The sequence below is a fragment of the Electrona antarctica genome, assembly GCF_951216825.1.
Source record: "Electrona antarctica genome assembly, chromosome: 8".
In the NCBI taxonomy this organism is placed as follows: Eukaryota; Metazoa; Chordata; class Actinopteri; order Myctophiformes; family Myctophidae; genus Electrona; species Electrona antarctica.
In genome coordinates, this window is record NC_136789.1 from 25,410,606 (window position 1) to 25,425,264 (window position 14,659).

At 41.9% G+C, this 14,659-nt stretch overlaps 1 protein-coding gene across 1 annotated transcript; it reads left to right on the forward strand.

The window, feature by feature from the left end:
• The first annotated feature begins 3,371 nt into the window (after window positions 1-3,371).
• rtn2b (reticulon 2b) lies at window positions 3,372-8,301 on the forward strand. The gene is made up of 7 exons (XM_079507702.1): window positions 3,372-3,489; window positions 4,929-5,142; window positions 5,591-5,729; window positions 6,877-6,946; window positions 7,227-7,273; window positions 7,388-7,446; window positions 7,885-8,301. The coding sequence occupies exons 1-7, from the start codon at window positions 3,477-3,479 to the stop codon at window positions 7,991-7,993; spliced, it is 651 nt and encodes a 216-aa protein (XP_079363828.1). The 5' UTR covers window positions 3,372-3,476; the 3' UTR covers window positions 7,994-8,301.
• Window positions 8,302-14,659: the final 6,358 nt, after the last annotated feature.

Sequence of the window (14,659 nt, forward strand, 5' to 3'; positions counted from 1 at the left end):
ATGCTGTCCGTGCTGGCTGTTCACCACCCTCTTCCAGCTCATCTCTCTGTCTCTGTCTCCCTCCTCCCTTCGCTCAGTCGAGATGCTCACCGATCAGCTCTCTGCTTTGACTCATCCTTCACCTTCTTCTTCCTCCGTTTTGTGTCTCTTCTATTTTATCCTCTCCCTCTCTTTTTCATAGCCGTTTCCTTCCTTCACCAGCTCTCCTCTAGTCTTGTTGTTTTCCCTGCCTCAACCCCCACCTGTGATTGGATAGCTATTTATGTGCACCAATCCCTGAGCATCATGCATATGCCCTGTCATGAATGGAAGCAATCTCTCTCCACCACTCTTGCTTGGCTCCCGCCTGCTCTGCAGCAATCCTGCCCCTCCCACATCTATCTCTGTTAATCTCATCTGTTGCTCGCTCTGGATTACCCAGCATCTTCTGTGGACTGGATTATAGCACTGTCAGGTGTTATAGCACAGTGGTTCCAAAAGTGGGGTCTGGGGACCCCTAGTGGTCCTTGAGGGAGTTCCAGGGGGTCCCCAGCTAAATGATATAGTAAGGAACCAAATGGACCCTTATGGGTCTGTAACTCAAAGAGTGTACCAAATGGACCCTAATGGGTCCATTTGGTTCTCTCTCAGAGTTCTCTCTCAGAGTTAAATTAAAAACTTTGATTTTACGATATAAATTGGGGTCTCAGTCAGAGATAGAAATGCCAGCGCAATGCAAAATCTTCTCTTATGGGGGTGCCTGGCATATCTTTTCAAATGGGGGTCAGCGGGGGCTCATTAGTGTCAATTTGGGGATCCTTGACATGAAAAAGTTTGGGAACCACTGATATAGCACGTACTGTAGAACCATAAATGAGTGATGGAGGGACAGGGTTATTCATCTGGACACGCAGCGTTTAGTACAGCATTAAACACGTTGGTGCAATAACAGCTAATAATTGCCAGACCAGGCCTTATGCGACCTTTGCTGATATATAGGTCTCTGCAGAATATCATCCCAGGACTTAGAAGCTGACATCTACCAGGGCATTAGTCTGACATGTAACATTACAAATAACTGCCTGATGCTGAACAGTATAAGCTGCACCATTGACCTCACATGAGGGAGAACCAAAGCAGCATTCGATAGATAGGGTAGAACGGACCACCCTAGCCCACATATCTTGGACATATGGAGGATCATCGAGGAGGTGAAGAAGGTTCAAGGTTATCTTTATTTGTCTCCCTTGTCTTGGAGAGTCTTGGAGAGTCACAGCTGCATACAAATACACACTCACAGAAGGAAAAGAAAAACACCATGAAACACACCACCATAAAATACAGAGATATTGCACACATTCCCTTGATAAAGTGCAACTAGTTAATAAAGAAGAACAACACGACAGCGGTGCTGTGTTTGATCAATTTCCAAAATTCATTTGACTAAAAGGTTTGGGAACCAGTGTTCTTGTTCTAGACCACTTAGGTGTAATAGCGAGGCATGGTTCACTGCTCCATTGATGGCCTGCCTAAGTGCATATTCCAGAACTATACTGAAGAGAAAAGGCGAATGTGTCTCCTTCCTTGCAACACCCATGCCAGGATGTCAAACTCCTCCCGGTAGCTGCCATCTGGGACTGGGGTCACCACCTTCTCTCCCTTATGTTGGGGTCAGCCGGTCAGGTGCAGCATATCGTGTTCAGTATGTGGTTGTACATTTGTATACCTGTGTACATGGCCCTTTGGCCTGGACTATAGGTTGAGAAGGACACCATAAGCCTCTGTGTATGAAGTCAAATGAACGCCATGGTAGATGTCTGGTTTTAAGCCCTGGGATGATGTTCTACAGAGACCACATATCCCTGGAACATGTGACGCGTTTAAAACCTAAACACCAGTGTGTGATAATTAAATGCTAAATGTTTATTTATGCATAAAGAATACACTAGAACACAAGTCACCTCAAACACCTCACGAGAACACCTAGTGTTATAATTCTAAACACGTATGACTTTTGATTGTATAACCTAAACACATACTGTAAATGTGTTTAAAAAGTGTTACCGGTGATTAAACATGTTTTTCTGTTTATAATCTAAACACTGTGACACGTTTAAAAAGTTTTACAAAGGCCTGGGCCATGGCTCAATGGTCCAGGCACCTTGGCTGGTAATCCAGTCTGGCAGTGTGCCGCGGGTTCGACTCCCGATCCCGACGGCCTTTACTGCATGTCTTCCCCCCCCATCTCTCTCCCCATTTCCTGTCAGCCTACTGTCTGTCCCTCCATAAAATATATATATATATAAAAAAAAGGCGAAAGCCACAAAAAAAACAAAAAAGGTTTTACAAAAATGTTTAGAACCTAAACGCTTGGATTTAGTGTGAAGGTCGCTTAAGGCCTGTGATTACCCGTTCTGGCAATTATTTTATGACCAATACCAGAAAATATAATTCCCTCTGGACATCCTGGCTGTTTGTTTTTTGTAAATAAACATGACCACAAGTTCTCTCTCTCTCACATGTGGCTTGAAGGTATAAGGAATTGTCACAAATGCATCACAATGTGTTGTGAGCTTGCAGAGAGTGAACACAGTGTGCCATGGATGGACATGGTTGGTCTTGGCTAAATGCCAAGAATAGAAAACTGAGGTTATTACCTACAACATCCTTCCGGACCATTTACTGTACCTCTTAACCACAACAGGCACTATTCATATGTATCTGCAATTTATTGAGTAGCTTGTATATGAAAAATCACACCCGTGTGAAGTGAGGGGCGCTACTATATTAAAGTCTAACTCATGTTGATTAGGTGATGTAAAACAAACGGTGCAAACACAAACATTAAATGCTTAACAATAAAGAGACAATATGACGTAATGAGGGACAATATGACGTACATTTTCCCATCATTGTCAATGGCGTTTACAAAACAAACATTGAACTAAAAACAAACATTAAACCTGTATATAGGAGGGGCTAGCGCCCCTGTTTTACATGTGTAAACTTGTGATGTGACAAATAAACTTGAAGTTGCATTCGGGATAAGAGTGTTTGTAAAATGCTTATATTGTAAATTGAAATGAAATCCATCAGGACTGAATCCAGCTTGGCGAACAGAACAACAAGGCTGTCTGAGGACATTACAGTAACGTGTACACTTGGCCAGTACTGGCTAAGTAAACATACTGTAAGTCTCTCTAGTCTGAACTTAAGGGACTGTCTTCAGTTGAGCACATGCTGATGTCTCAAATTCCCCCCGACCCCCCCACGCTCTCCCTCTCTTTTTCTCTCTCTCTCTCTCTGGGTGTGTATTTGCATGTGTGTGAATTCAAACAGGGGGTATCCAATACAGGATAAAATTAGGCCAGCCAGGCCATATATTGCTGACTGTGCACTGGTGGCTAAAAAAAAGCTTGGTGGGGCCTCCAGCAGCGGCAAGACAAGACAAGACAAGGAACTAGAAGAGAAGGAAGAGTAGCAGGATCACTACTAAAATGGCCATCAAAGGTAAGAGTAGGAACCCTGACAGATTTGGGTTAAATGGATCACTGACGTATCTCAGCTGAGCTGGCTAGAAGCAGTGAAGAGTGGAAGATTTATTTGATTTATTTTTCCTCATAGAGGCAGTTCATTTTTTTCTGAATAGAGTGACTAGTCAAATGTAGAGCCTGGATAATGTTGCGTGTTGTTTTTTGGTTAGTAATTAGAGGATTTGATCGTGATCGTTGAGTCACTGAGAACATGTGTTGCGGAGAGTGCAGTACTGTTACTGTACATAACCTTTAACTCTAGCTGTGTTTCAGTTTGGCTAATGAGACTGATGTCTCTGTTGATATTTGATCCAACGTGATCTCGTCACTGAGCATTGCAGGTTGGCCAAGGCTTAGAAAGAAGATGAATGTTTAGGTATGTGTTTATTTATGTGTGTTTGGGCATTTGTAATCTGTGCTTTAGCAATCTTATGAACTCAATATACCCCCTGCACACTACACAATTAGACACTATAGAGGGCCACCTTCTCTAGATCTAATTAGGGAAAGAGTGGATTTCAATTTTCAGCATTAAAGTTGAAGATGGAGTGCCGTGATTTTTTTCCCACCCTAAAACATGATCATCAGGTATTGTTATTATATATGGAGGAAGAATTTCTTCAAAAAGTGTACAGTATTTGTTAAAATGTCGTTTTTATGTGGACACGCCCCCACCGGTTCATTAAGTATGCGCGGTTTGCCTGCTGGGTGGTGATCCACCTGAACTGAAGCCGCACCCACAGCTGTTGTTGTATGATAGAGGGGGAGGGGTTAGGGGCGGGGATGATATTGTGATGTCACTATATCCCTGTTTTTTTCATTGGCATGTTTGACTGCCAAGGTTTCGGCCTCCAGGAAGAAACCCTAAATACAAAGGTATATTTGTATCATGACAGGGAAGATGCATGATGCTCAGAAATTGGTGCACATAAATAGCTCTCATAGAAACATGCCAAACTGGAAAGAATACAAAGATCATGGCACTCCATCTTTAAGAATTAGATTAAGCCAAGGTTTGGGTATTGGTTTAGGTGTTTAGGTAATAAACAAACAAATAAATAAATGCACAGAGTTGCAAAATGGAGGAAGATAGTGAGGAACACTAGATTAAGTTGTACTTGTGCAGTTGAGGTGTAGGGCTACTGTGGCATATCTGTGGGCATGCATCTGTGCTTATATCTGTGAGGGGGGCGTTTAAGGGTATCCATAACTTTGGCAAAGCAATTGTACTTCTAATCTCTGCACCTGCAATTTGTCCATTGTAGTTTATTTTACAGTCATTCTCCTGAAAAACAAATTTCATTGTAAAAGTTTATCACATTATGTTCCTTTGTCCCTCTATACACATTATCCAGACAACCAACCAAGAGACCACATTGTTTCTAACGCATCAATTTCTCACTCTGTCTTTCTTAGCTCTTGTGGATCTTGTTTACTGGCGGAATGTCAAAAAGACTGCAGTGCTGTTCACGGGCCTGGTGGTGGGCCTGGCCTGCCTGTTTCAGCTCAGCGCTGTCACCGTGGCCTCTTACCTCTGCCTGGGCATCATTTGTATAACCTTCCAACTTCGCCTCTACTATAAACTCCTTGAAATGCTGCACTGGAACCCTGACGGTGTGCATCCCTTCCAGTGAGTAGTACACTGCAGTGCAGAGTACAAAAGCTGTCTCCAAGATGAAATAGCCATACTGTAAGGTCTGCATTTCTATAGCGCCCTTTGTGTGTTCAAATTCACCCATTCACACACACACACACACACACACACACACACACACACACACACACACACACACACACACACACACACACACACACACACACACACACACACACACACACACACACACACACACACACACACACACACACACACACACACACACACACACACACACACACACACACACACACACACGAGGGGCCAGGGATCACATAGGGAACCTTCTGCTAACCAAACTGCCACTATGCCTGCTGAGCCAACAATGAGTCCGTATCCCTTAAGTCCAGTCAGTGTATTGTGGTAAATTAACCTCTTCAAATAAATATGCATTTGCCTAAATATGTGTGTGTGTCCTCAGATCCTACCTGGATGAAGACAAAACTCTGACAGACGGACAGACGGTGAAGCTGGTGGAGGAGATCGTGCTTCTGATTGCCTTTGCATTCACAGAGCTCAAACACCTGCTCTTCATCAGCAGCATGGTGGACTCTATCAAGGTCTGTGAGCTGTCTGTGGAGACAAGCTCACAACGTGTCGCAGCGCGATGCGAGCTTGTAGATCAGCTATTTTCAACAAGTGTAAAATGAGCCATTACGACGGCATCAAGGCTCGCCAAAATACTTTTTAGTCGACTAAATGAACTGCAGATTTAGTCGACTAAAATCTTATGACATTTAGTCGACTAAAACATTCCAGGTGACTAAAATATAACTAAAACTAAATGAAGTTTCATTCCAAAGACTATGACTAAACTAGAAATGTGCTGCCAAAAACAACACTGACCGCAAGCCTTTGCAGTTTTCAGGAGGCGTAGTTACAGACTATCTGTACCATTCAGGAGGCGTAGTTACAGACAATCTGTACCATTCAAAGATAAGAGTTGTCTGTGAATCATACAGCTTAAAAGGGGCGGTTCATTCAAAATACAAGGAGAAACATTACATAATAGTATTTTTCCTCTCATACTGATAGTTTCAGATCTGCAGATTTCTGCCATCACCATAATTACGAGGAGCTCAACAGCATTTTTGACAGTTGGCAGCAGACAAGTATTAGGAGACAAGACATTACTGTCTATGTTTACCTATAGAGGGTATGCGCGTGACATCATCATCATACCTGGAAGTTATGCGGGACGCCTACTGAGTGGCAAAAAACTACTTTCTATGCCTTGACAGCCCAGACATCCAAACAGAAAAGTCCTATTTGATTGCATAAAATGACTTTAAGCAACCTTAAATTCACTTTATCCCTCACTTTTCCACTCGATCTGCCATTCACTTTATGCATGCTCCTACCCTCTATAGCCCTTCAGTGTTTCTCCCAAATAGGGTTGCAGCCCATTTTGGGTCACACAATGAGAAAACCTTTTTTTTTTTTAGATTTGAGAATTCAAAGGATTTTCAGAATAAACAAAAAGAACAGTGTTTTTTTCTTTGAAAATTAAAAATGTCTTTTAAAAAGTAGCAACTGCTATTGTCACATAGTACTTTTTAAATAATATTTAAGTGGTTAATTATTTCTTTCTCCCGGAGAGATACCAAAAACCTCTTGTGGGTCTCAAGCTGAGAAGGTTTGGAAACCACGTAAGGCATGGCTACAGGAAAAGTTGAGTCAAAGTGTTTCTTCTCTGTTTCTTGTCAGTTTGCTGTGCTCCTGTATTTGCTGACCTGTGTGGGGACTCAAACCAACGGACTGACACTGATGATAATTGGTGAGTTGCTGATACACAACAACCAAACACAGCTCAGAGCATACTTGGCTTAATAGCAGGGGGTGGACTTCAGCAAGATTTGGCTTTTGGTGACTAGTTTCTGAATTTTGGTGGCCTAACACACAGACACACACAGGCTTGTACAGTACAGTACAGTACAGTACAGTACAGTACAGTACAGTACAGTACAGTACAGTACAGTACAGTACAGTACAGTACAGTACAGTACAGTACAGTACAGTACAGCACCACTCACTTCACTTTTATCTTGGTTTTGCAGGTGTGATTTCTGCTTTCTCCTTGCCTATATTGTACAAAAAGCAGCAGGTGAGATGAATTATGTTGATATGAGTAGCTGTTGTTCAAATGCAATCCTGCACATACTTGCCTTATATTATTTCATGTTTAACAATGTATTTAACACAATGTATTTGGTCACAGGTGCGGATAAGAAAGATGGTTAGAGCGGCAAAGGCCTTCGTAAAGGCAATCACAAATATGTAAGTTATACAGCACAGATCTGATGAAATAATTCAGATTGACCTTGTGAATATTTTTAGTACTATCATCTGTAGGGACAATAAGTAAGCTGCACTTGAAAATTCAGGTCAGAATAATCACAGTAATACACAGTAAAATGCTCAGCACTAGTTTACAGTAAGTCCGTGCTAATGGACTCAAATGTAAGAGTCCATTTTGAGGATTGTATGGTGTACACACAGGATGCAACCCACACAATAGTTTCTAGAGCCTCCCATACACTACAAGGTTTTTGTCAAGATTTTAGATAGATTTGTAAAAGACTATACATTCTTCTAGTCTAATGTAGTCTTTTAAAAATCTTTCCAAAGTCTTGTCAAAAAGTGTATGGGATGCATGTCGTGCGTATATACGGTATTTAAGGTTTGATGTAATGTGTTGTCCCTTTTTTCTTGCAGGTTTGATAGTTTGTTAAGTAAGTTCAAATCATCATCTGCCACTGAGTCTGAATCAACCCCGGTACCAGCGATTGCAGCTGCCCCTAAACAGAAAGCAAAGTCAAAGTAATGAGTGTGTGTGTGTGTGTGACTGTGTGTGTGTGTGTGCGTGCGTGCGTGCGTGCATGCAGACTGTGTACTGTACAGCATGTGAAGGAGCACCAGCTCACACAGACAAGTATGTTCACCATAGCAGTGGTTCCCAAACGTTGTAGCCTGTGACCCCGAAAGAGAGAGATTAGATTTGCCCATGGCCTAAGTGAGTGAGTTTTCTAATTTATGGATTTATTTATTTCTTTCCTCATGAAATTACTGAAAATAATCTTTGGATTTTATTTTTAATTAATTAAAGTAGTAGTAGCCTTGCCGAGCCATTGGGCCCATTTCTGTAGCGTGAGGCAGCTTGATGTACAAGTACACCCCCTGGACATGACGCTAGTATGTCGCAGGGATTTACCCCCAATCCAACCCTTGATGCTGAGTGTCAAGCAGGGAGGCACTGGGTCCAATTTTTAGAGTCTTTGGTATGACCCGGCCGCCGGCCGGGGATTGAACCCCGACCTCCCAGTCTCAGGGCGGACACTCTGATTGATTGATTGATTGAAATATGTATTAACAGTTTGCAGAAATACAGTACATTTCAAGCACAAACTCAATACAAAGACTGTTAACTGCGAGTGGACGACCCAATATAGCATTACACTTGTTTATAAGAGGGTCCACCTTGTTCAATTCATCAAAACATTTAGAGACGTACAAATAGACACTTCTATATAGTCAAAGAACAGAACAGGAATTCATCATAAGGGAGGTAAAAAGGGAAAAGAAACATATACAGTGAGGGGAAAAGGGGGTGGGCGGTGGGGGGGGATTCAGATTTTACGGAGGCCAGTTTCGAATTGCAGCCGTCCGTAGGTGCCCTAACCACAAGGCCACTAAGCTGGCCTTAATTAATTAAAGGGACCCATAAAAATGTGTCTGTGACCCACAAATGGGTCCCGACCCAGTGTTTGGGAACCACTGCACTATATGGTTGCTGGAGGAGAAATTCCCTTTTCCCCACCATAATGTTCATGTGATTAATCTAGATTGTTTGTTAGACTGTTTCTCTGACAGACTGTCTACGTTGTATGGCACAATAATGAATTCCCTCATTTATTAAACACATGTACTACATGTAACAGAAGAAAAAAAAAGAAAAAGAAAAATGACAATCCAACATATTCATATCAATAACACACTGGTGATCTGGTTTCTTAATGGTGGCCTGAGACCTCAATACTGACCAATGGACCTGCATCAAGTATATACAACCATTGCTCAGACCATGAGTAACACATGGCCACCCCATAAGGAACAGTGTCATAAGGCCTCACTCACACCTAAGACACACTCCTGTGTCCTGTGTTCTGGACACAGGAGTGTAACAAGGTTGTGTCTTCAAACCATGTGACTCCTATTGGAAATGCATTGAGGCGGCCATGACACACAGGACACAAGTGTCTCATCAAATTCCATCATTTAACAACGTTATTATATTTTAGCCAATGACACATGGCTTTTGGTTCTTCTGCTAAGGTTCTATTTAGGCTACCTAATACTCCTCGTCTTAATGTGGTTTGGTTTGTTGCTCAAATTAAGTTGTGGGATTTGTTTCTTGTTTTTTAACCAGGTGTATGTCACATGTCACATTAGCATCACATGTCAGATGTATTTAACCCATTCTGGGCGGGAATCCCTTTTGGTGTTTTAAGCATTATGTTATACTTTTTAACATAATGCTAATACTTTTTCATAATAGTTTTCTTATTTTTCTGTTGAAAAATAGCAGATCTACAACTACGAGCTTGTATATCTGCTATTTTTGTAAAATCGAGAAAATGTGGCGCAAATCTTTGAATAGGTGCTTTCACAGTGAACGTTTTTAACTGAAATCTTTGCTTCTGGGGGGGTCCCTGGAACAACATATTTTCAGATGGGGGTCGGCGGCCATATACATATAATTCTGGGGGTCCTTGACATGAAATAGTTTGAGAACCACTGATATAGAAACGTAGGTTTTTCTGAAAACTGTTTTCAGGATGGATTTAGAAGCAACTTTTTAAATTCGGCCTCAGGTCCAAATGGGAAACTAAACTGTGAACAATATTAATTAAACCCTAAAGATAGGGCTACCAAATGACTGTTACAAACTGTGCCAACATGCACATAGATGTGTTTATAAATAATACACACTCTGACAGATGCTATTTCAGGTCTCAGCTGATTGACCAGTCAAATATGTGTTACATCAAAATACTCACATTTATTTGACAGTTACTGTTCAAAAGTTCTCTGGAAGTGAATAATGGTGCATCATATAACTGATATCCACATGGGTATAAATGTAATCATTAATTGACACATTTTGTTCTAAAATAATTACAAAAATGTCTGTCATGTTACTTGTCACTTTTAACTTTGTTTAGTATTTTTCTATAGTTATTTATTAACCTGTTAATTAATTTTATTTGATGTACTCTACTGCTCCCCAATTAAAGAAAGATCATAAAGACATTATCCCATGCAGCAAGACTTATCTCTTGACTCCCGGTGATTCTGCAGCAAAGGCACATGGTGTGCCATAATGCTCTCAACCAATTCAATCAGAATGCTTCCTCCAAACCTCTTGTATGTATAATGAATATTGTTAATACCCACTGTTAAATATATTGGAATGCAGCCATGCAGCCCAATAGATGGCGCTCACACACTGTCTTTGGCCTTGGGGGGGGAATTGTCTTGTGTATGACGTTACATTACATTCAACTCAGTGATGCTGTGTTTGCTACAAGTCAAGTCTGTTCAAACTAAGCAGATTGCAATTTGGAGTAGAAGTAAAAGCATTGCAAATGGAAATACTCCAGCAAGTCAAAGTACTTCAGAAGTAATTGTATTGACTTCCTATGAATCCAATATCTATAATGCACTAGTATAAACACAAGGTATAATGCATTATAATCAACATATGGAATGAATTCTGTACTGGCCATACTGTATATGGAGCGTGTCTTGAGTGTACAGTGTTTGATGAGGTCAGATCAACATATGGAATGTCAGAACAGGTCAGCTCCATATATGGAGATCTAAGGGTGGCAGCGGGGGCAGTGTCTTGAGTGTACAGGGTTTGATGAGGCCCAGGTAGGGCCGGGCCTTCATTTTCGGGCCTGTTGAGAAGTTGAGAGTTGCTGGCCAATATTGATGACATTGGGATCTCCATATATGAGCTACAGCATGTCGCATTTACTATGACTATCTCCATCCCTGATGATGTCACGTGGTGTCACGAGACCTGGGCACCATATATGGGGGCTTTCCAATGGGGATTTTGAGTGATACACTGACTGACAAAAATGTACGATTTCATAGTAAATGCGACCTGCAGTCGCAATAATGTGATTATATCTATTATTATCTATAAATGCACCATATGTGTATGTCTGTAATCCGCGTAACTCGAGAACCGTTTGTCCCACTGAATTTAAATTTGACACACGCGTTCCACACCACCACAGGGAGTGCAGTGCCCGGCCTTGAGTCGTTTAAAGCAATGTACTGGAGATATTGGTGGTTTATTGAAAGGTAGACGAAAAGTACATTTCAATGCAGCTTAAAATATCCCCAATGATTAACAATGTTTTCAGTGAGCTCTCTATACAGTAAGGCTACAAAATAACAAAGCTACAGTATCATATAAAGACTAGTGCAAATTTTGGCAACAACATATACATGAAAGAACAATTTTAGTTAATAAATCAAACAAGATGGAGAAATGAAAGATATCCATGTATAACTTCACTAACATATCAATATGGCACTTGAAATGAGCTGGCAAATCTCTCCATATGTTCACAGTAAATGCCAGATAATATACCTTTAACAAAAGTATGGTAAAACTATAGAAATGTACACTCAGAAGAGCTCAAATCTCTGCCAGGAGGCATGTGTACAGGTTGGGGCCCTGAACATTTTCAGAAATACAGCCATTGTGTAAACATCTTGTGGTGTCCATTTTACATACCCGGAACCAAACATGATAAGACAGAATAGGTGATATCTAACCCTATGGTTTGATGATCTGCATGGTTACAATAGTAATCTACATCTGGCATGCTGTGAGCCATTGTGCCGTACACAATTGCCTTACTAAACTGCATTATTTTGAATTGATTGATAGTTTGAAAATCCTATGGCAGTTCAGTTGCGGCCGTCACAGCCTGCCAAATTCCTGAAGTGTGCGATATTCTTATATTTCCCTGTGTTGCATGCATATAGGCCACAATCAAAGCAGTTTGAAGCTTCGTAATGTGGTGCCTACCTCCAGGCTTCACCTTTTGAGGGGGGAAAAAATACCTTTCCCCACAAAAACACACAAAACCTATTCACAAAAACAAAACTGATATTAAAGATGGAGTGCCACAAGTTTTGTATTTTTCCAGTTTTGCATGTGTCTATGAGGTGACAGTACTTCATTAGACACCCTGGAGTCATTTTTATGTGCAATGGTGTATTCACTTTGTATTTAGGGTTTCTTCCTGAAGGCTGAAACCTTGACAGCCAAACGGGCCAATGAAATAAACAGTAATATAGTGTCATCACACTATCAGCCCCTCCCCTAACCCCTCCCCCTTTATCATACAACTACAGCTGTGGGTACGACTTCAGTTCAGGTGGATCACCACCCATCACCACCCACAAGGCAAACCAGGCATACTTAATGATCTGGTGGGCGTGTCCACATAAAAGCATGATTTTAACAAATACTGTACACTTTTTGGAAAAAGTTCTTCCTCCTTATATTATAATAATACCTGATGATCATGTTTTAGGGTGGAAAAAAATCGTGGCACTCCATCTTTAAGTGGTCAAAATTTATATTGTCGGTTAACATTAACATCCTTACCCAGGCTAGACTTTATAATATCAGTGCCGCTGCATGTAAGTTGCATAGTTGTAATACTTAATCCCTTTTTTTGTTAACCTTGAAAAGACAGTGACTGTAAAAATAACATTTCAATATGACCATATATAGGGGAGGGGGGTGGGTCTTATTATAATGAGTCAAAGATGTGCGAGGGGAGTAGCTGGGATGAGGGCGTGGCAGAGAAATAATTTGCATACACAGCGCCCCCACCACATCAGGACATTGTGGTACTGCATGTGTCTGAATAGAGGGTATGCGCGTGACATCATCATCATACCCAGACGTTATGCGGGAACGCCTACTGAGTGGCAAAAACTACGTTCTGTACTTGACAGTCCATACATCCAAACAGAAAAGTCATATTTGATTGCATTAAATGTCTTTAAACAACATTAAATTGTGCCACTCCACCAGGGCCAGCCCCACTCAGGTGGGCAGACAGAATTGTAAGGGGGGCGACTCCGCCGGCGCGGGTGGGGTGTCAAACCCACATTGGGTGGGCAGGACGCACGTTTGGGTGGGCTATGCCCACCCCTGCCCCCCCCCCCTAGAACCGGCCCTGCACTCCACATACCCTCTATCTATATATATATATAATGAATATAAGTCACATCTCCGTGAGTCTAGGGGTTTGAATGCACCGCGGTGCATCAAGCTTTGTCACGCATCTATACGAACACTTATTGTGCAGGGAAGGTGATATTTGTCACTCGCTGCACATACTCTTACGGGCTGGGGCTACACCTGTCAGCAGGGAGTGTTGGACGGGAGGAGTAGGTCAGAGGTGCTACAGTACGTCCTCCCAGTGGGAGCTCCTCACTGGCAAGTGAGCCAGTAGCAGGGACGTGCAGAGAGTGTTAGAGAGGCAGGGGCTGAAATCCCGTAAGAGGGCACTTTTGGACAAAAAAAGAAGATCTACAAGCTCTCAACGCGTCGCGCTGCGACGCGTTGAGAGCTTGTAGATCAGCTATTTTCGGGGCGCAACCCAGCACTCTTTAGCTAGTGGAGATGCGGTGTAACGACATGGATTTCTAAACAAATTTGTTCCGCTCAAAATACTGTGTTCACGTTCAGGAGACTCCGGAAAAAAAGCAATTCTCCTGAATGCTGCCTTCCGGTATGGCATGGAAAGGACTCAAGGAGTGTGGCATTTGCATTTCTTTCACCATAGTAAATGCTGCATTCGAGGTCTGGAAAGGGCAGTTGTAAAAGGGCAGGGGCTGAAGCCCCCTTTGATGTCTATGTGTGCACGTCCATGGCCAGCAGTTGCTTATCCGTAGCCGTGTGCACAAGAAATGATGGGCACACACACACACACACACACACACACACACACACACACACACACACACACACACACACACACACACACACACACACACACACACACACACACACACACACACACACACACACACACACACACACACACACACACACACACACACACACACACACACACACACACACACACACACACACACACACACACGGCGGAGATAATAAATCACATTTAAATTGTGATTGTGACCTTTTGCTCCCCCTATCAGTGTTCATGAATCACCATGAAAACTTTTCAGAGCAATTGAGTCAACTTACACATCAATATTATTATGTAAGTAGGCGCTACATACGCTTATATTCCTATAAATACCATTCAAGTTTAATAATCTGACTATGTTATTGTCTCTGGTAGCTACAAGGTTAGGATCAACATACATTCTAAAATGTGCCAATATGCTAGCAGCTAGAATTATATAAGTCTACCACCAG

Coding starts and splice junctions, on each gene's coding strand:
- rtn2b (XM_079507702.1), top strand. Junction 5,143..5,590: donor GACGGTGTGCATCCCTTCCA/GTGAGTAGTACA, acceptor GTGTGTCCTCAG/ATCCTACCTGGATGAAGACA. Junction 7,447..7,884: donor GTAAAGGCAATCACAAATAT/GTAAGTTATACA, acceptor TTTTTCTTGCAG/GTTTGATAGTTTGTTAAGTA.